At 47.7% G+C, this 20,464-nt stretch overlaps 1 protein-coding gene across 1 annotated transcript; it reads right to left on the bottom strand.

Annotated features, from left to right (window-relative positions):
- Positions 1–202: 202 nt before the first annotated feature.
- On the bottom strand, positions 203–18,849 carry Nup85 (nucleoporin 85). Its single transcript, NM_001025401.1, has 19 exons — positions 18,794–18,849; positions 18,114–18,207; positions 16,339–16,501; positions 14,688–14,758; positions 14,401–14,444; positions 12,224–12,293; positions 11,881–12,002; positions 7,204–7,338; positions 6,992–7,114; positions 6,660–6,791; positions 6,363–6,469; positions 3,446–3,529; positions 3,236–3,301; positions 2,946–3,097; positions 2,321–2,438; positions 2,145–2,245; positions 1,022–1,173; positions 666–767; positions 203–385 (listed from the first exon to the last, which is right to left on the bottom strand). Exons 1-19 carry the CDS (start codon positions 18,824–18,826, stop codon positions 284–286), a joined length of 1,971 nt encoding a protein of 656 aa, NP_001020572.1. The 5' UTR covers positions 18,827–18,849; the 3' UTR covers positions 203–283.
- Positions 18,850–20,464: the final 1,615 nt, after the last annotated feature.

Raw genomic sequence — 20,464 nt, 5'->3', positions numbered from 1 at the left:
GGTCTCTGGCTTCTCTGATGAGATGGAGTAGGGCCATTCTCTATCAATCCACTCATAAGCCAAGAGTGGGAACATGCTGCTTGAACATGGCTAGCCTGTGAGGTGGTGTGGAAATCTCATCTCAAAAACAAATGTTTATTTTGTCACGTCAGGTTCAGGGTAGACAATTAAAAACCACCTTGGTCGGATTGATGACTGATCATATATTTGCAAAACAATTTATTTTAAAATCTATTTACATTGCCATACAAAGTTACTACACTGCAGCTGTCCTCAGCTTCTCTCAGGAACCCTCCAGTGAGCCTTCCCTTATAATTGCCCGAGCAAGATTCCGGGCAAGAGCTAGTCTCAGCATCTCCACCTTGGTGGTCTCTATGTCGTCATCCTAAAGGGAAGAAAAGCAGTGTGAGGGGCAACAGGCATCGTTCCAGAGAGCACAGAGCAATCACAGGTCCAGACTAAGACCAGTCTAGTATACTAAGTTTGGCTCTGAAGTGAGATGACTTGTTCCTAAAAGTCGGTGTTTCAAAACAGGTTAATAACTAAAAGGGACCTGAATCTGTGAGAGGGTAATGTTTCAGGATCACAGGATAGTGGAAGAAGTCTTGAGACAGAAAGTCTTCCCACTTTAACACGGAATCATCTCCCCAGGAGTTCGAAATGACCTGCAGTCGCTGGGCGTCGGGCTCACCACACTCTGGCCTTCTGGAGGCCAAGTCTTCCAGGCATCGCATCAGCTCGTAGGTCTGCTCTGCTGAAAAAATCACCTAGGGAGGGGAAAGAGGCTGTTAACGTCTAGGCCTGGGTCCAAAGTCTTTGGGAAGAAATATCTGGATACAGAGCCCTGGGCTGCGGCTCCTAGTCTGACAACCATCCCTCCAGTGAGGCTGAACACTTGGTAGATGGCATCTTACTGATACTGGACATGGACAGAACACACAGTACTACTTAGGAGGCATAGATGAGCTGCTGTACGGCTACAGAGCCAAGCTGAGGAAGACCAAAGGCAATGAAGTCTTACCTGCTTCTGTTCCAAAAGAGGAAGGGCATCTGTGAGCAGAGTCATCCAGAAAGAACGGGGTGCAATCTGAGAGGTCATGAGGGACAGCAGAAGAGAAGCAGCATCACCAAAGCGCTTCTCCCCGTACAGTCTGTGGAACTCCCGGTACTTTCCTGTTGAGCGGAATGAGCTCGCCTGAGAATTCACTCCACTTACCTGATACTTAGCAAAGCTCTCGTGGCTTTAAACTCGAACTCTATCCACATGGTAAATGTTTCTGGAACAGTCTCAAGTTTACAGATAAATGTAGGATTCAAGGACAGATCTTTATGAGCACCAAATCCGTAGGGCAGTAGACTGTAAGAGACAAAAGTGCTGGAAAGATGGTTCTGTTAATCATACTAACTGTTCTTGAACAAAAGCCCTGAATTCAATGCCCGACACCCACATGCCAGCTCACAACTAACTCCAGTCCCATGGGACCCTCTTCTGGCTTCTGCAAACACCAGGCCTATATATGGTGAACACACATACACAAAACAAATTTAAAAAGATTAGGGGTTGGGGATTTAGCTCAGTGGTAGAGTGCTTGCCTAGCAAGCACAAGGCCCTGGGTTCGGTCCTCAGCTCCAAAAATAAATAAATAAATAAATAAATAAATAAATAAATAAAAGATTAAAATACTCCGTGAATCCTAGTGAAGTATAGGAGATTGAGGGAGACATTAACCTCTTCCTGCAGCTCACTTCCAGCTCACACAAGCAGTGAGAAACTCTGGTGGGAGTGTGGTGGGACACAGGACATGGACACCATGCCAAACTCCCAGGCCCATAGTCCCAGCCTTGGGGAGAAAGGCACACAGACTTCTCTGTGTTAAAGGCTAGGCTGGTCGGTCCACATAGGATTTCCAGGGCAGCCAGATGTACACAGTGTGACCCTAACTTTAAAACAAAAATAAGTATGAAAAGTGTATATAAAATGTATCATTTTATCATGCTACATCTTCATTTCCCTAACTTTGGAATTACTGGAAAATAAAATGTTATCAAATTCTGCAAAAGCTAACACATGCAGAGGCTGGCTGTCTTCCATGTCCCCAAGCACCTGCTCTGGTGTACCTAGGGGAAAGAATACAGAGACTCACCCAGAAATGTCAGTCGGTCACTGAGCATCATGGCTGGCCCCAGATTGTCAATGAGATCCAAGTCAGAAAAGCAGCCTCTTTCACAGTAATCCCGGAGGAATCTGCAGGGCCCAACCCAAAGGTTACAACAGCCATGGTAGGCCCTGCTCAACTCTACCAACCACAAAGCTTCCTACCTGTCGGACACGAGTGTGGCGAAGGCAGCATCTTTGGCGCGGATGCTCCAGGAGAGGGCTGAGCCCAAGCGATTATTACGAACAGCCTTCATGGCCAAGATCTTACAGATGCTTCCAACTTTGCAGGAGAAAAGACAAAAGGTAAAAAGCTTGCAATTTAGAATCCCTCCTGTGGAGACAGGCTTGGCCTTCCTACAGTAGCCTTCCTATAATCTAAAGTACTGACTAGACAGCTAAGGGAGGAAACCAGAAACTTCAGTTTAGTCTTTCCTTTGCTCACACCACAAATGACCCACTCACTAGACTGGCTTTCTGAGTGTGTGTTTGGGTGGCAAAAAAAGTCTTGGTTTTCCTCCACATTAATAGTCCCACAGTTATCTGTCCTGAGACCACAGATTCTTATCTTCCTTTTACATCTTGAGTACCATGGGCTTCCAAGAATGGTTTAAGTGTGCGAGTGATTCTCAGTAAGCAGTGGGAGGATGGGATGGGTAGAAAGCTGCTGACACCTATTCCTGCTGCTTCCTCCTGATACCATCTCTCCAGTGTGCAGAAGTCACATGCTGTCACATGCGCAGGGATGCCCTGACAGCCCAGGAGACAGGCTGGGGAAGTGTCTCATCACCTTGTTCAGTCATCTGCCGCTGCTCACAAATCCTCAGCACCTTCAAAGCTTTCTGCTCTGTGTTGAGAGGAATCCGCTCAATGTGCAGCTCCAAGGAAACTCGGCCCAGCTCCGGGCAGTAGTCAAAGTAATCCACCCCCAGCTGCCACAGGCTAAGGTGGGAGGAACGTACATGTTGAGAGGCCACACGGGCTGTCTTCCTGACCCGTCTGAGCCCTCCCTCAGAACCAAGGCAGAACAGAAGCTTCCTGGCATCCACAAGGTCAGTACTGTTTGTGGGGCCTTCCTACCTGTGATGAGCAAACAGTCCTGAGGCATATTCCAGAAGGAGGAATTCTCTCATGTTAGAACCAAAACTGGAAAAACAAAACAAAAAAAAAAAAAAACAAAAAAAAAAGACCAACTGCAAGCCTGCCCATTTTGTTTCTCAGTAACCTGCTCTTCTGGTGCCCCTCAAGCCTGGTGATGTGAGAAAGAGTCAGTGCATCTGGCCAACTTACTAGAGATTGTGTGACTGGAGGAGTCTGCAGTGATCCAAAAGGTCTGTGAGGTGAGCTACGAACCACCAGTTGCTCAGGGCAATGCTGCAAATCCAGACACCAAGGCAAAATGGTCAGGGGAAGGGACAGAAGTCAGCAACACATGACAGACGAGGAAACCCACGGAGCCTATGTTTGCAGAAGAGTTGAACAGAGAAAGGGCTGAGGGCAAACACGATGACCTGAGTCTGATCCCCAGCACCCAGATAATAGAAACACACACACACACACACACACACACACACACACACACACACACACACACACACAACAATAAAGCCAAGTGTGGCACATAGGTAATCCTGATTCCTTGAAAGTAGAGGCAAGAAGATCAAGAGTTCAAGGCTAACCTTAATTATGTGTCAAGCGGGGCTGGGGATTTAGCTCAGTGGTAGAGCGCTTACCTAGGAAGCGCAAAGCCCTGGGTTCGGTCCCCAGCTCAAAAAAAAAAAAAAAAAAAAAAAAACTCTACAATTTTGGGGCTGGGGATTTAGCTCAGTGGTAGAGCGCTTACCTAGGAAGCGCAAGGCGCTGGGTTCGGTCCCCAGCTCCGAAAAAAAGAACCAAAAAAAAAAAAAAAAAAAAAAAAAAATTATGTGTCAAGCACAACTTCTGCCTCAACCACAATGAAAGCCCTCAGAAAACCCACATGGTAGCAGAAGGGTAATCCAGTCAGGGAACTTAGCACTAAGCTGGGCTATCTGCTGCCACTCCAGTTTCCTCTGGTCTCAGCAGGCTGCAATACAGTTCGCAATACAACACAAATAGCCAGAAGCTTTAATCCCACATAGGGAGACTCTTGGGAAATTTCTCATTTGTTCCTGCCTTAACTGAGAATTCCCAGAGATCCCCTGCCTCTGCTTCCCAAGTGCTAGGACTGAAGGCACGTGACACCTCACCTAGCACAGTCTTGGTTTTCCAAGGCAGGGTTTCCAGATAACTCAGGGATCAAACTCCCTATGTAGCCAAGGTTGGACTTGAACTTCTGATCCTCCTATCTCCACTTCCCCAATTGGATGAACTACTCCACCAGCCAGGAAGGCTTCCTTTTGCTTTGTTCTGTTGGACACTCCCTACTTCAGTTAAGGGTCACTGCGATGACCATGCTCGGGGAGAGGGCTGCCAATCCACAGCTTGTGGAGATGACAGTTTGACAGCCGGACTCGCTGAGACTGAGATGCTGAAGGAGGCGCTCTCCTCTGAAGTGGATGTGAGCTCGGCAGCTGCCTACCACTAAGTTCACACAGTTTTAGACATGATCTGTGTGTCTGAGTGCACGTGCATGCAAGTACACACCAAGAGCACAGCACACATGGGAGGCCAAGTCAGCTCTCTTTCCTCCATGTACTCTCTGGTAACCAAACTTTTCAGGCTTGGTGTCAAACACCGTTTTCCTGCTAAATGAACTCTCATATCCTGTATACATTTTCTTTTTCCTTTCCTTTTTTTTTTTTTAAGATAGGGTCTCGTACAGCCCAGGCTATCCTTGAACTTTGGATGTAGTAGAGGCTGGCCTTTGAGCTCCTGATCCTTCACTCCTCAGCCTTCCAGGTGCTAGGATTATTGTAAACATGAGCTATCAAGCCTTGCTATTTCCTATCAATGTCACTTCCTGCAATGCTAGTTTGAAACGGAAACAAGAATAAATAAGGCAGCTTTCACACTCCAGTGAAATCCAACTCCTCAGAAGAAGCCACTATCTGTTTGCACATGGTCAAGCAGGAGGCCTGGGCAGTCCTAACTGGCTCTGAGGACAGTTATAGACAGACAGGGCTTTGGGGGGTAAGAATAATTCTTCCCTCACAAATAAAATGCAGCCATTTTACAAAGGAGCTTAATAGGCTCTGTCCTGCTGTCTTTCCCTTTCCGCCATCTGAGGCAGGGCCTTCCTCCCCTCTGGCTCAGACCTGTAATCATAGCGCTAGCACTTGGAGGGCTGAGGCAGCATTGCTGGCCTGCCTGGCTTTACAGCTAAGCAAAGGCGAGAGACTGTCTCATAAAACCAACAATGAGTTGTCACTAAAGCAGGGCACAGCCATCACACAACAACCTCCCAGCTTCCCCTTAGACTTCTAGCCTCTAAAACTGTGAAGAAAGTAAGTTTCTATTTGACAAAAAGTACAAACCAGCAGACCTACAGAAATACAGGTGAAAAGGTAGGTAGGTACTCCCTACCTGTAATCCTTGGAGACTTTTTTGAAATTTCAAGGCCAACCTGGCCTACATAGTCAACACTAAGCTAGCCCCAAAGAACAAAACAGGCCAGGGAGATGGTTGGTGCCTAAGGACACTTGCTCTGTAAGCGGGACCACACCAGGAAATAGGCCAGGGGGAGCTGCGGCTGCCTCCCTCCCACAGGGCCCTGAGGAATGGACAAAGGGATCCTAGAGCTCGCTAGCCAATACGTGAGCCTGGGAGAGACATCAAGCTTCTGGCTCGAGAAGTCAATGTGAAGGAGCTAAAGCTGAGGCTTTCACAAGGCACGGTAACCCGCATAGACACAGGGCAGGGCGTACACACAGCCCCCACCACCACACGCACGCACACACGCGCGCACGCACACACACACACACACACCAGTGTAAACCAGCCCTGCACACAACAATTAATAGAAACCAGGAAGAAGGTGTAAGAAGAGCATAGCACGCCCCATGCAGAAGGAAGGGAGTGGAAGGCTGCTGTGTTCAATGGCTCAACCAGACCCCTGAAAACAGTGCAAAGGAGCCAGTGTGGTGTGCATGCCTTTACTCCCAACACAGGAGGCAGAAAGAAGCAAGCAGAATTGGAGGTCAGCCTGAACTACACAGAGAGTTCCAGGACAGTCAGAGGTACATAGAGAGACCACGTCAAAAAGAAGTTATAATTAGGCGTGTCCTACCTGCACTCCTTGATCACTTGGTGAATGTCGAATTCAAAGGCAGCCATCAAGATGTTGTCCAGTGGTTCTGGACTGCTCTCACCTCCAAGAAACATGTCCAGGCTGGACTGTGGAAAGGGAACACCTAGTCAGTCTCCAAGTGGAAGCAGAGACTTGAGGGGGAGGGAAGGGCCAGACTGCTGTGGGGAGTCTAGAGAGGAGCTCTTTCCCAAAGGACTGGAGTAGACAGGCCTCCCCGTTACATGGAGACCACACTGAGAACTAGCAAGCCAGGAAGTCACTGTCACTGTCACTCACCTGGGCGTACAAGTGCAGGTCAGTGGGCTTCACTGTGGGGTTGGAATACAGCAGCCGAGTCACTAAGAAATGGTACCAGTTGCTCATAAGCTCCTTCTGCTCCAACAAGGTGGCCTCATCCCCCAGCATGATCTGGAGAAAGACATTCTCTGAGCTCTGTCCTCATAGGGAAGATTTCCTATGAGTCATCAAGCCATGGGTCTCAGTTCGAGAAGTACAAAGTTCCCTCTTCCACAGCCAAGTGACTTAATAGCCCTCTCCAAGGAGAAGCCAGCTTTTCAATGCCTGGGTCCCAAGGCAGGTCCCCATGCCCGCCCTGACCTGTCCCACACCTTGCAGAGAGACTCCAGATGGGGGTTGGCTGCAAATGTGTTGTCTTGCAAGTGTCGCTCACACTCCTCACGCCAGTGCTGCCACTTCAGCTCCAACTCTGTCAGCGTCTGAGTGTTGCCAGGCTGAGGGAGAGACTGGCTGTGAGACTCTAAGCTATCCAGACCTACATGCGCCGATCCCTACCTCTCAAGACCAAGCAGCTCCCACATACACTGAGAATGGGCATTGTCCTCATCAGATCCCCAAGGACGCGGCACATGCCTGCAGAAGAGGGGCTGGCATCAGCTTCTTTGGACAGCATTTGTCGGGCCTCATCCAGCCGGCCCTGAAGCACCAAGACGGTCACCTGCAAAGAGATGTGCGACATCTGTTTAGCAGAAGGCTCAACACTAAAAATGCTGAGTTCTCCAGGCTGCCTGACCCTAAGTCAACAAAAACTCCTCCCTTCTGGCACCAACTCTCCATGAGACCCTATGCTGGCTGGTTTTAGGTCAGCTCAGCATAGCCTATAGTCAATCAGAGAGGCAGGAACCTCAACTAAAAAAAAGTCTCAGTAAGATCAGGCTGCACGCAAGTCCGTAGAGAGCGTTTTCTTAATCAGTGACTGACGGAAAGGGCCCAGCACATTGTGAGTGGTGCCATCCCTAGGCTGGTGGTCCTGAGTTCTCTCAGAAAGCAGGGTGAGCAAACCATGAGGAGCAAGCAAGAAGCAGCGCTGTCCATGGCCTCTGCATCAGCTCCTGTCTCCAGATTCTCGCTCTGACTTCTTTCAATGATAAACAGCTATGCTGAAATGTAAGCCAAATAAGCCATTTCCTCCTGACCTTGCTTTGGTCATGGTATTTATCACAGCAATAGAAACACTGATTAAAGCTGAGCACTGGTGGGCCTTTAAATCCCAGCACTAGGAAGACAGAGGAAGGTGGATCTCTCTAAGTTTGAGGCCAGTCTGGTCTCCAGAGCAGGATACCCAGATAACACCTGACACAAAACAAAACAACGACGAAAGAGGAAGAAGAAACCCTAAGTCAGTTGGATTATCTCGTTACGGTCAAGTGTTACCTATAAGAAAATGAGAAAATACTTGCAAATCATGTATGGAGAAGACAGAAGACTTTAAAGCACATGTCCACACTGAAAACCAGACACCAAATAGGAGGTCACTTCCCTCGGTTGTACAGCCACTGCGAAATCCCCACACTCCAGTCAATACCCTGCCACTCACGCAAGCAGCCCTAATGAAAATCAGGGGCAGACACAAAGATGGGAAAGCAGGAGGGAGACACCTCAGGAAGAAGGGCTTCAGTGGGAGAGAAAGAGGGTGAGAGGGAAAGGACAAGGAAAATGACTACAACTCAAGCCAGGTGGTGGTGCTCGCCTTTAACTTCCAAACTCAACAGACAGAAGCAGACAGCTCTTACAGAAGAGAGGCCAGCCTGCTCTACAGAACGAGTTCTAAGCAGCCAGCACTACATGGAAAAACCCTATTGCAAAAGCAAATAAAGAAAAAGAAAATTAATAAAATTCACTATTTAAAAAAATTTTTTAGCTGGGCATGGTGGTGCATGCCTTTAATCCGAGCACTTGGGAGGCAGACGCAACTGGATCTCCATAAATTCTAAGCCAGCCTTGTCTACAGAGTGAGCTCCAGAATAGCCAAGGCTATGCAGAGAAACCCTGTTTCAAAACCACTATTTTTTTCCTTAAAGTGTATGTATGTATGTATGTATGTATGTATGTATGTATGTATGTATGTATGTATGTATGTAGATGGGGTTTGGGGTATGTGCACAAGTGCAGGTACCTGCAGAGGACAGAGGAACTGAACTTACAAACACACAACACAGGTAGTGACCAACTGAACTTGGTCCTTTGCGAGAGCAGCCAGTACGTGCTCTTGATCGCTGAGCAGTACGTGCAACCCCAAACTTCATCACAAACATGTATAAAACTGCCACAAACCTTTTCAGTGGAAAAGAAGAAACCAGGCTGGGAGATGACCCAGTCAGAAAAGCTCATATTTTGTAAGCAAGGACCTGAGTTCTATACAAGTTCTATCCTGTACAGACCTGTCAGTGTGGGGCACACAGCGGTCAGCACAGCAAGGGGCAAACAGGAGTCAGTAGTCGGGCACAGCCATGCAGGTCCACTCAGAAATACAGCGCAGTGGCAGCACAGTCCACCTTAACACACACACACACACACACACACACACACACACACACACACACACACACACCCCTACTGAGAGCCAAACATGGTGGCTTACATGTGTAATCCTACTATTTGAGAAGCTGAAGAACAATTGCCATGAGTGGCCAACATGGTGTGAGACTTTCTCTCAGGGGGTTGGGGATTTAGCTCAGTGGTAGAGCACTTGCCTAGCAGGCGCAAGGCCCTGGGTTCGGTCCCCAGCTCCAGAAAAAAGAAAAAAGAAAAAAAAAAAAAAAGAAAAAAAAAAAGAGACTTTCTCTCAAAACATCAGAAACTCACACAAGCAAACAAACAAGTGAACACAGGCCCACACAGGGGCCTCCTGTAAGCAGAAACATACACCACACAATGCTATGAGCTTAGATATGTCCACCAGGTCCTGGTCATCCCCAACATCACATTAAACTCAAAGAGTGGCAAATGCTTGTAAGCAGAAAGATCAGACATTCAAGCTCATGCCTGGCTCAATGGCAGTCAAGGCCATCTGAGTTCCCGTCTCAAAAGAGCAAAAAAACAAATGAACAACAAAAAATAGACTCAGTAGTTAAGTGTTCTCTCTGTCCTTGCAGAGGACCGAGATTCAGCACCTACACGGCAGTTCAGTTACCTACAGCCCCAATTTTCCAGGCTCAGATAGCCTCTTTGGCCCACGCAGTCACCAAGCACACACATGGTTCACATGCATAACATATACACCCATGACTGAAAGCACATTAATCTTTTATTGACTGATTGGCTGCTTTGTTGAGACAGGATTTCTCTGTATATCCCTGACTATCCTGGAACTCTCTGTAGAACAAGCTGGACTTGAACTCAGAGATCGGTCTCGCTCTTGAGTTCTAAAGGTGAGCTGGGACTAAAGGTGAGTGCTACCATAATCTGAAACTGATTAATCTTTACAATAAAAGGGGGGGGGGGCGCACTGGAGAGATGGCTCAGTGGTTAAGAGCACTGTCTGCTCTTCCAGAGGTTCTGAGTTCAAATCCCAGCAACCACATGGTGGCTCACAACCATCTGTAATGGGATCTGATGCCCCCTTCTGGTGTGTCTGAAGACAGCTACAGTGCACTCATATACATAAAATAAATAAATCTTAAAAAAAAAAAGGGGCTGGGGATTTAGCTCAGTGGTAGAGCGCTTACCTAGGAAGCGCAAGGCTGAGACATGATCTCACAATATTGCCCAGGCTGTCTCTGACCCTGAGTTCAAGTGCTACTCCAACTTCAACCACCAAATAACTGCAACCATTAATACGCGTGCCATCTCCCCAGTTGATAATACTGTGCTGAGGGTCTGGGGATGAAGCTCGGTAACAGAGGAAAGCTTTCTCACCATGCATAAGCACCCCAAACACAAGGTGACCAGAGGCTTAGTGGAACTATGAGCAATGCTTCAGGGTTCAGCAGTTTGGCTCAGGGCAGCTCTAATGCCCATAAACAATGAACTGATTATACTGTGGATTTATGTAAAATATACAAAACACTTATAGTCACACACATCACCTGATTGTATGTACTCAAATCCCCCAAATTTCCCCTTCTGGTAGACTTCCCTCCTTGAATTCCAGACTCCTATCTCCATGACCTAGTCAGCACATACCAGTCCTCTCTTTCACCAGATCACCCACCTGCCCACCTTTCTCTCACACCCTCCCGGCCAACTGTGTTCCTTTTGTGGTGGTGGGCATAGGGACCAGTGCATGCTGGTCAAGTACTCTCCTACTAAACTCTACCTCCAGTACCTGACTATCCTATGTTCTGAGAGTCGCTATACTGCCTCTGAAATACGAGGTAATGAAGACCCCGTGTCAAGGCTAATGAGAAAGCAGACGCAGTCTGCACATAAATAATCCCAGCATTCAGGAGGTGAGGCCAGCCTGGATTAGAAATGAGCTCCAGGCCAGCAGGGCTACATAGAGAGACCTTGTCTCAAAAAGCAAACCAAAGCTAGTAACAGGACAGCCAGGGCTACACAGAGATACCCTGTCTCAAGGAGGAAGAAAAATGGGGCAGTGGTGGCCACGCCTTTAATCCCAGCAGTTAGGAGGCAGAGGCAGGTGGACCTCTGTGGGTTCCAGGGCAGCCTGGTAGGGCAGATAAGCCTACACAAAGAAGCCGTGAATTAAAATGTATAAATTCAACAAAATAATCCAACGAAGAAACCAAACAGGATACTTTCTCCTCTTGAGGTGCTGGAGATCTTGCTCTCCCAGATGCTATGCGGGCATTCACTACAATGCCCTCAAGCCCCTTGTCAGCGCACCTCACCCTTCCTAATGCACGAGCCTTCACACAGCTCATGCTGGGGTGACTTCCAGCCACGGAGTCATTTCCTTGCTGCTGTCCATGAGTAGTAATGTAAGGATCTGACAGGTTGGTAACTGCTGCCCGAGAGTATCCTCCCACCTCAAAATGACCACTTGTGTCTTCTGCACCCCACCTCTCCTCAGTCTCCTCAGCCACTTAGTATCTTCATACCTTCTCTCCCTCAGATCTACAAACAAAGCCTCCTGGTCAGGAGTTTACCAAGCTCCCTCTCCATGCTAAACTAGTTTTTAACTGCTCTGGAGCAGAAGGGAAGATGGAAAACCTACTCTACAATCACACACCCAGAGAGCTGAGCCGCAGCTGGAGCAGGTCCTCCCAGTCAGCCGACTGCAGTCCCGCACACTCACCAAGTTCCAGAAGCTCTCATGCTTGCTTGGGTGGTCACTGCCCAGGACATCTGCTGACAAACTGTCCACCTCGCACACGTGCAGTCGGACCCAGTCAAGAAGATGGAGGAGGAGAGGTCCAGCTGAGGAGAGACTCTTGTCACACAAAAGATCCCAGCTTCATCTGCAGCATGTTCCCCTCACCCAAAGTACAGACGCTGATACGAATTTAAAGCAGAAGCCCTGACTGGAGAGGGGTTTATTCCCTGCAACTAAGAAGGACAGAGTATGGCAGGGACCCTGTGATGCTATACAGAGCTAGCCTGGCCTAACAGGCTACATGAAACAAACAAACTGGCGTTACCTGGAGCTACTTCAATGAAAAGAATCTCGCACAGGTTCCAAATAAGCTCCATGGCTGACAAAATGGAGACCTAAGGAGAAAAGAGGCCAGCTTACCTGAGACATCCCCCAGTCACTATGTAGTTTACCTGAAACACCCCCCAGTCACCAGCACTCCTACAGCAGGAGTTCCCACCAGGCAGCCCAGCAGAAGATGTCAGATAGGGAGATAAAAACCTGCAGAATGCTAACACTGGTGATTTTATTTTAAGGTGAATTAGAAAAGTAAACTAGCATATCACACGGATGCTCTTGATGGATTGTGGGTTAAGAAGGCGCCTCATTTGAGTAAAAAGAAAAGGTAATTTTGAGAAAGTCTGTCAATAAGAAAAGTAAAACAAAATTGGGAAGTTAGAACCAGGACAGTGGCCCACACACCTTAAACCTGGCACCCAGGAGACCTAGACAGGAGCACCAAGGGCTCCATGCCTGTCTGGCCTGTAATCCCAGCACTCGGAATGGAGGGGATCAGGACTTTAGGTAGATAGGCCAGTCAGTCAGTCAGTTAGTCCATATGCCAAGGACTGAAACTTAGGAAAGAGGCTATTAAAGGCTGCGCCAGATGCTAAAGAAGATCTCAGCAGTGAAGAGCACTGGCTGCCCTGGCTGCTCTGGCAAAAGGCCTTGGTTTGATTTCCAACAACTATCTGTTACTCCAGTTCCATGATACCTGCTTCTGACCTCTGCAAGAACAGCACAACACAATGCACAGACATGCAGGCAAAATACCTCTACACACAAAAGAAAAGTTAAATTTAAAAAAGAAAAACAAGGGGTTGGGGATTTGTCTCAGTGGCAGAGCACTTGCCTAGGAAGCGCAAGGCCCTGGGTTCGGTCCCCAGCTCCGAAAAAAAGAACCAAAAAAAAAAAAAAAAAAAAAAAAAAAGAAAAAGAAAAACAAAAGCAGAGACCAGGGCCAGGTGTGGTAGCTTATACTGTAAAGCCAGCATTCAAGCTTCTACAGTAGAAAGATAACACAAGACCACAGCCAGCTTGGGCTACAGACTGAGACCCTGTCTCAACAACAACAGACAGCAGGAGATGGCTCTGTAGTTAAGAGAATCTGGAGGGGAGGGGGATGTTTGCCCGGTAACCGGGAAAGGGAATAACACTTGAAATGTATATAAGAAATACTCAAGTTCATAAAAAAAAAAAAAAGAGAATCTGCTGTGCAGACATGAGAAGCAGAGTTTGGGTGGCAGCACACGTGTAACAAGCTGGAGACCTGAGCACACTGAGGCCTGAGTTACAAAGGGAACAGAGAAAGGAGGGTCCCCAAGCTTGCTGGCGTCCAGCCTAGGCAAGAAGCACAACCCCCAGGTTCAAAGAGAATGAGCAGAGTGAGAGCAGACATTCAGCACCGTCTTCTGCCTCCACAGGTGCACTTCTGCATGCACAGGTGCACTTGTGCACACACACACTCAATAAACACACACGCAATACAGATATGTTTTTAACAGGAGACATCGACTGAGGTTCTAGCCCAGCAACAGTGGACATACTTAGCACACCTACGATACTAGAGCCAAGACCAGGCACTGCAAAAACTGAAAGAGCAAAGGCTGGCTGCTATAAGATGCTCCCACTAAGATAAAGGAGACCTGGACCCTGCCTTTAGGAAGATGGACATCCCCACGTCACCCTCCTTCAGTTCAGTCATCACCAGCCCTTGCTCGAAGGGAAAAACACACTGTGCCTATCAGAGACAGTGTATTGTCCCCTGATCATTAGTTAGAAAAGCACTGGGATCCTACTAAGGAAAGAGTGTCATATATGTCAACTTCTAGCCCTGCTCAATTATAACCACTTGCTGCTCAGCAAAATGTCGAGTTCATGAGACTGAGCGGCAGTCCTAAAAGCTCGGTTCTCCATCTCACATGACAACTCACAAACACCACGTGTTAGGACTCATCTTTCCACAGGAAATGAAAACCCAGTATTTATCAAGTAGATCCTGTGTTCCCACGGGCTAGACCTTGACGGGAAGACCAACTTTTAAAGCCACACTTGCCATCCCAAAGAGCTGCTGGTCCACCTCGAAAGGAGAGCCTCCTGTAACAGTGACCACAAAGCCACCCTAGGCACTAGGGACACAAAAACCACAATGTTGCCAATACAATGAGAACAGCTACCTCTTACCTGACTGCTGAACTGCCGGCCACTGGCTGGGTCTTTAGCAGCAACTAGCAGAATACAAAACACCTTAGGTCAATCAACTGAACTGACTGTATCCCGCCTCCTCTGCCCTCAGACCTCTCATGACTCCTGCTGTTTCTTCCACCCCCCCCCCCATTTCCATGTGATCACTGATGCATCTATCACATATCAAAACGAGGCCCTGTTACACACTGCAGAGCAGCCTCCTGAAAGGCCACTGGAGCAAACAGCACCAGACAATGTACTTCAGTTATACACAGGGTCCTTACTTGCAACCTGGTGCATTTCTTCCATACAGGCACGTATAACTGACCGGTAATTTTTACTCACTCGAACCAATCTACAAAAAAATGAAATGACATAGGAGATGACATCGACCATATCTTGATGCTAGAAAGAGAAGAATCAAAAGGAGACGGCTGGACTGTTCTTGCAGGAACAACCAGATTTGGTTCCCAATCCCCACATCAGGTGACTCACATGAACCTGCAACTCCAGTTTCAGGAGATGTGAAGTGCTCCAGTATATATAAACTCACACACACACACACACACACACACACACACACACACACACACAAACGGCTAGAGATCTGTCACAATGATTTTAAGAGAGCGTAGTACTGTTGGAAAGGGCCAGAGTTCAGTTCTCAGCACCCATATCAGGTGGCTCACAACTACTTTGGTTCCAAGAGATCCAATGCCATCTCCTGGCTTCTACAGGTACCTGCACAATGTGTACACACACACACACAGTTAAACATAAACCATGCCTGGTCTGCATGGACGGCTCAGGCTGAAAGCACTGCTGTTGTAGTCAGGCCTGTGGCATATTTTCTCAGTTGGTAATCGATATGGGGGGGGCCACCCCTAGCTGGGGGTCCTGGATGCTGTAAGAAAGCAAACCCAGGGGTTGGGGATTTATCTCAGTGATAGAGCACTTGCCTAGCAAGCGCAAGGCCCTGGGTTCGGTCCCCAGCCCCCCCACCCCCAAAAAAAGAGAGCAGACCCAGCAAACCACAGGCAGTAAGGCAGCATGCAGCTCTCCATTGCTCCTCCACAACTGCGAATGCCTGCCCCACAGAGCCCGGAGTGCAATGCTCCCAAGCACTGATGAAAGCACACCTGGCAGCCGTGTCCATGATCCCAAGCTTGAGAAGTGGAGGCAAGAGGACCAGAAACTCAAGAATACAACGGATTTGTACACACACAGGCTGAATCAGCAGAGCACACACAGATTTGTACACACACAGGCTGAGTCAGCAGAGCACACCCCGGGTGTGCGAGGAGACCCAGCTTCACCTTCATCTACTTACGGAGCTCAAGCAAAGGACACACCGAAGAAATAAGTGAATAAATAAATAGGAAAGGAAAACAAATCCTAGCCTGGAGGTCAGGCCCAGTGACGTGGCTCAGCAGCTGGGCGCTCAAAGGAAGCAAAACAAATTCTGATTCCTCGTCACAAACATAAGCCTCAGAGGCAATTATTTCCATTTGCCTCAACTGCTGACCCCTATAAACATTTCTTTTGTCTTGAGACAGAGTCTGGCTCATGGAGCTCTGGGTGGTCTGGAACTGACTATGCAGACCAGGCTGCCCGTTAGCGAACATCTGCCGGCCTCATTTTTAACTCTTCCAAGAATGAGATCGAATCAAGGGCTTCTTTGGTCGTGTTATTTATATTCTTTTTACTTTGGTGGGTGGTGGTGTTCAAGGAACACACACAAATGAAGTAGGACTCCACAGCGAAGAGTTGATATACCAAGCCACCGAGTCTTCTAACAGCATTTCCCCAACCTACAACTACATCCTGGGAAGGCACCCTGGAGACCAGGAATCCTCTCCAAGGCGCTCCGCCACTCAGGAGGATAAGGGTGCCTCTCACCACGACTCCATTAGAGCTCCAGCACCCACCACTCACTGAGCTTTCCTGGATTTCCCGGACAGTTCTTCCTCAAGTCTTTGCAGGCCAACGAAGATTCCATGGGATTCGTTGAAGAGTTTTCTCAAAATTTGAGAGTAAACATCGACATCTTTCCTTATGATATAAATAAAGGGGCAGCTCGGGACCTTCTCTGATTTGTCTGCAACAAAACAGGAAAAAGGAAACAAAAACTAATTTAACATCTATCATTTTCCCCCAAAGAGAAAACACTGCAGTATTTCTAATTTTTTAGTCACAAAAACTGGCTGAGCATGGGGGGCACATGTCTACACACTCAGCAAGAGGAAGAATGAGACAGGAGGATTAAAATGAAAGAGAAGACTAGTGCATGCAATAGACCAAGCAAGCCAGGTCTATGATAAAAGAGAAGAAGAGGGGTGCTGGAGAGATGGCTCAGTGGTTAAGAGCACTGACAGCTCTTCCAGAGATCCTGAGTTCAATTCCCAGCAACCACATGGTGGCTCACAACCATCTGTAATGGGATCTGATGCCCTCTTCTGGTGTGTCTGAAGACAGCTACAGTGTACTTATATATAATAAATAAATAAATAAATAAGAAGAGGAAGAGGAAGAGGAGGAAGAGGAATAAGAAGGAGGAGGAAGGGGAGGAGGAAGAAGAGGAATAAGAAGGAGGAGGAAGAGGAAGAGGAGAGTTTTTCAAGTGGAGAGCTGAGATGGGGTCCTAGTCTAAGCAATCCTTCTCCCTAAGCCTCCTGGGCATGCCCATGCTGCCCATGCCATCACTGAGCGACAGCCTACGTCCTTGGTTTTTTGAGAATGGGTTCGGCATCGTATCTCAGGCAGCCGGGAACACTCTATCCTCCGTCAACTATTCTGCACAGTAAAAATTCTACGACTGCAAGCATTGCCTGAACCCAAGAGTTTGCCTTCAGCTGGGGCAGGCAACACAGTCCGACTCATTTCTTTTTGTTGTTTGTTTGGTTGGTTGGTTTTGGTTTTTCAAGACAAGGTTTCTCTGAGTAACCCTGGCTGATCTAGAATTCATTCTGTCGATCAGGCAGGCCTTGAACTCACAGATCCACCTGCTTCTGTCTGCGGAGTACTGGGATGAAAGGTGTGCGAGTGTGCGTCACCACAGCTGAGCTATATGGCTCGTGTCTAAAGGTCCATTATAGGAAGGGTGCTGAAGAGATGGTTTGGTGACTAAGACCACTGGCTGAAATTTCATATTTTTATTCCTAACACTCAGGAAGAAAGGGCAAATAATTTCTGAGCTCAAAACCAGTGTGGTCTAGAGCCAGTTCCAGGACAGCCAGACCATCTCAAGAAACCAAAGACGACCAAACAAGACGTACACAGGCAGCTCTTCCAGCCAAGCTCTTCCAAGCTCGCATATGGCAACTCACATAAATATACAGTTCTAGTTCCTAGAGTCCAGGGATCTCTTTTGGCCTCTGCAGGCACCAAGCACGAAGTGGTGCATCAATAGGCATGCAAACAAAACTCCCATGCACAGACGACAGAATTAAAAAAAAAAAAAACAAAAAAAACTTTGTGTTGTGTGACACACCTCAAATCCCAGCCCTCTGGACATCGAGGTTGGAAGACGTAGTTTCCGAATCCCACATATGTTGCACAAAGACAAGCCCACTAGGACTATATAGGGGTAACTTGTCTCAAAATAACAAAAAACAGTTTCAAACATAAAAAAATGTTGCCAAATGACTTCAGTTTCCTGCCCCTGATAGTCAACAAATGTACCAAGACAAAAGTGAACAAGAACTACCTACCTGTTTTGTTGAAGGAAGTTTCACATAGGAGCATCTCCCCTGGGCCCCAGTCAAAACACATTTGCTTCTTCTTGGAATTCACACCTGGAATCCACTAGTAAAACAGAAGGCATAGGAACTGTTAGCCCTAGTTAGGGCTTTCTTTTCATTCAACTTCCAAGTGTGATTGCGGACACCATAGTTCAGGCAGGCAGCCTAGATGGTATCCAACGGTTCTGTGCACATATCCAGACATATACACACACCTTAAAATATTTCTATGTAAGCGGAATAGAATACAAAGCGACAGAAACAAGTGGTCTATAGTCTCTCGTGAGAATAAATTACGCACTTATTAAGCTTTGAGCCAGAGGAAGAAGCCAACTGAGCTCTTGGAGCGACGATGTGGAGCTTACACCAAGCTCATTCTAACGCCCAAGGAGAGAAACTAGAGAAGCAGAAAGGTAGAGAAACAAGGGATGATGCAGTGGGGCCTCCGCGGCCCGGCCAGTATTCACAGGACCCGAAGCCTAGGGACCACCACCGCCCTAACCTAGTTCCCAGTTGATCTGACATTCTGGATGGTGGCAACTGTGTCCAGAGAAAAAGCATGCGTCCCACATGTACGGAGGCAAGCCTGAAGTGACCAAAGAAACGTAACCCTCACAGTGAGACAAGCAAGCCTCTCCGGGCGTCCTTACAGTTACTGCGGGCTCGCAGTCGAGCTCCTCCATAGTGCGGTGCGCCCGCAGCAGGGACCCCTCCGCGTTGCTGCTGTTCTCAGCTCAGGCCTCCCGCTCACAGCCAGCTGCCAAAGAGGACCCCATCAGGGCGGCTTCCGAAGCGCCTGCACATCTCAACGCAACAAATCCCTTCGCCTCAGCCAAACACAGGCCTCTGCAGCTTTACACACGTCTCCTACTATTCTAACCTAGACAACACCTCAGGAAAACGTCGCCAGGGGCCACCGGTCCTCACGGAATGTTCCCACTAGATCAGGCGGCGCCATGGACAGTCCCACACTAGGCAAGAGGAAGGCCCCGGGAGATGGCGGGAGAGGAGGTGGCTGGGAGGGTGTGCGCGTGCGCAGATCCTTGCTGGCGCATCTCTTGGGATTGCAGAGCTACTCCGCCTCAGTAATCCTATTTTAGCTCTTAGCGGTAGTTGGGATCCCTCCCTCAGGGTCTGTTATTAAGTATTCTCAGTCCCTTTCTCTTACTCCGACAAGTATAACGCGCTTACTTTGGAATTGGTCGCGGGCATTGACACCCCAAAACAACAGGACTTCAACCTTTTATGTACTGGCCACTTTTCTTTCCTTAGGATTATTCTAAACCTCCTCTACCTTAAATTGTTGGGCATACATGACTTGAAAGAAGGGCACGGTGGCTTAAACCGGCAGTTGCAGCACTTGGGAAGTAGAGACAGAAATTCGGAGTTCAGAACCAGCTTTAGCTATGTAGCAAGGTTGAGCTCACTTGATGTGAGGCTAAGTGAAACCCAGCCTCAGAAAACAAACTCCCACCAGGCATTAAGGAAATAAAGAAAAATCTTTCTGTCAAATTTTTATCCAAGTCCTAATCACTGAAATCAATGATTTGGGGAGCTGGACTGATGGCTCAGTGGTTAAGCACATATGCTGTTCTTCCCGGGTAACTGGATCAATTCAAAGCACTCACATACACATGGAAAAATCCCAGGCATTCTGATGCCCTCTTCTGGCCTCTGTGGATGTGAGGCGCACATGTAGTTCACAGACATGCAGATATGCATGCAGCCAGTATACATACAATAATTTTTAAAAGACTGAATTTACTGTACAGTTAAACAAAATCTACCACATATGATCAGAGCTAAATAAACAATTAATTAAAAAAAAAAGTAAAGAGGTAGAGAGATGGCTCAGTGGTTAGGAACACTGACTGCTCTTCCAGAGGTCCTGAGTTCAATTGCCAGCAACCACATGGGCTCACAACCATCTGTAATGGGATTCAATGAATAAATTCTGTTTTTAGTTTTTCGAGACACACAGAGAGCTGACTACTTCAACCTCCTGAGTGCTAGTAGGATTAAAGGTGTGTGCACCACCACCTCCCAACAATTATTTTAAGAAAATAATAGTCAGATGGATTAAATAAAAATTGTCAGCAGAGTATGTTGACACCTCCTTGAAATTCAAGAATTTGAAAGGCTGAGGCCAGAGAATTGCCATGACTTGGAGCCCAACAAAACTATGTCTCAAAAAGCCCTAAAAGGGGTGCTGGAGAGATGGCTCAGTGGTTAAGAGCACTGACTGCTCTTCCAGGGGTCCTGAATTCAAATCCCAGCAACTACGTGGTGGCTCAGAACCATCTGTAATGAGATCTGATCCC

The sequence above is a fragment of the Rattus norvegicus genome, chromosome 10, assembly GCF_021556685.1.
Source record: "Rattus norvegicus strain SHRSP/BbbUtx chromosome 10, alternate assembly SHRSP_T2T, whole genome shotgun sequence".
In the NCBI taxonomy this organism is placed as follows: domain Eukaryota; kingdom Metazoa; phylum Chordata; class Mammalia; order Rodentia; family Muridae; genus Rattus; species Rattus norvegicus.
This window is presented reverse-complemented; position numbering and strand designations above follow the sequence as displayed.

What these genes read in the sequence shown, in the direction of transcription:
- Nup85 (NM_001025401.1), bottom strand. Translation starts at nt 18,826, where the DNA reads ATGGAGGAGCTCGACTGCGAGCCCGCAGTAACT. An exon ending in GGACTGTTTGCTCATCACAG is followed by an intron (nt 3,098 to 3,235) that starts GTAGGAAGGCCC and finishes CTCCCACCTTAG; the next exon opens with CCTGTGGCAGCTGGGGGTGG. An exon ending in GCGGCAGATGACTGAACAAG is followed by an intron (nt 2,439 to 2,945) that starts GTGATGAGACAC and finishes TCTCCTGCAAAG; the next exon opens with TTGGAAGCATCTGTAAGATC.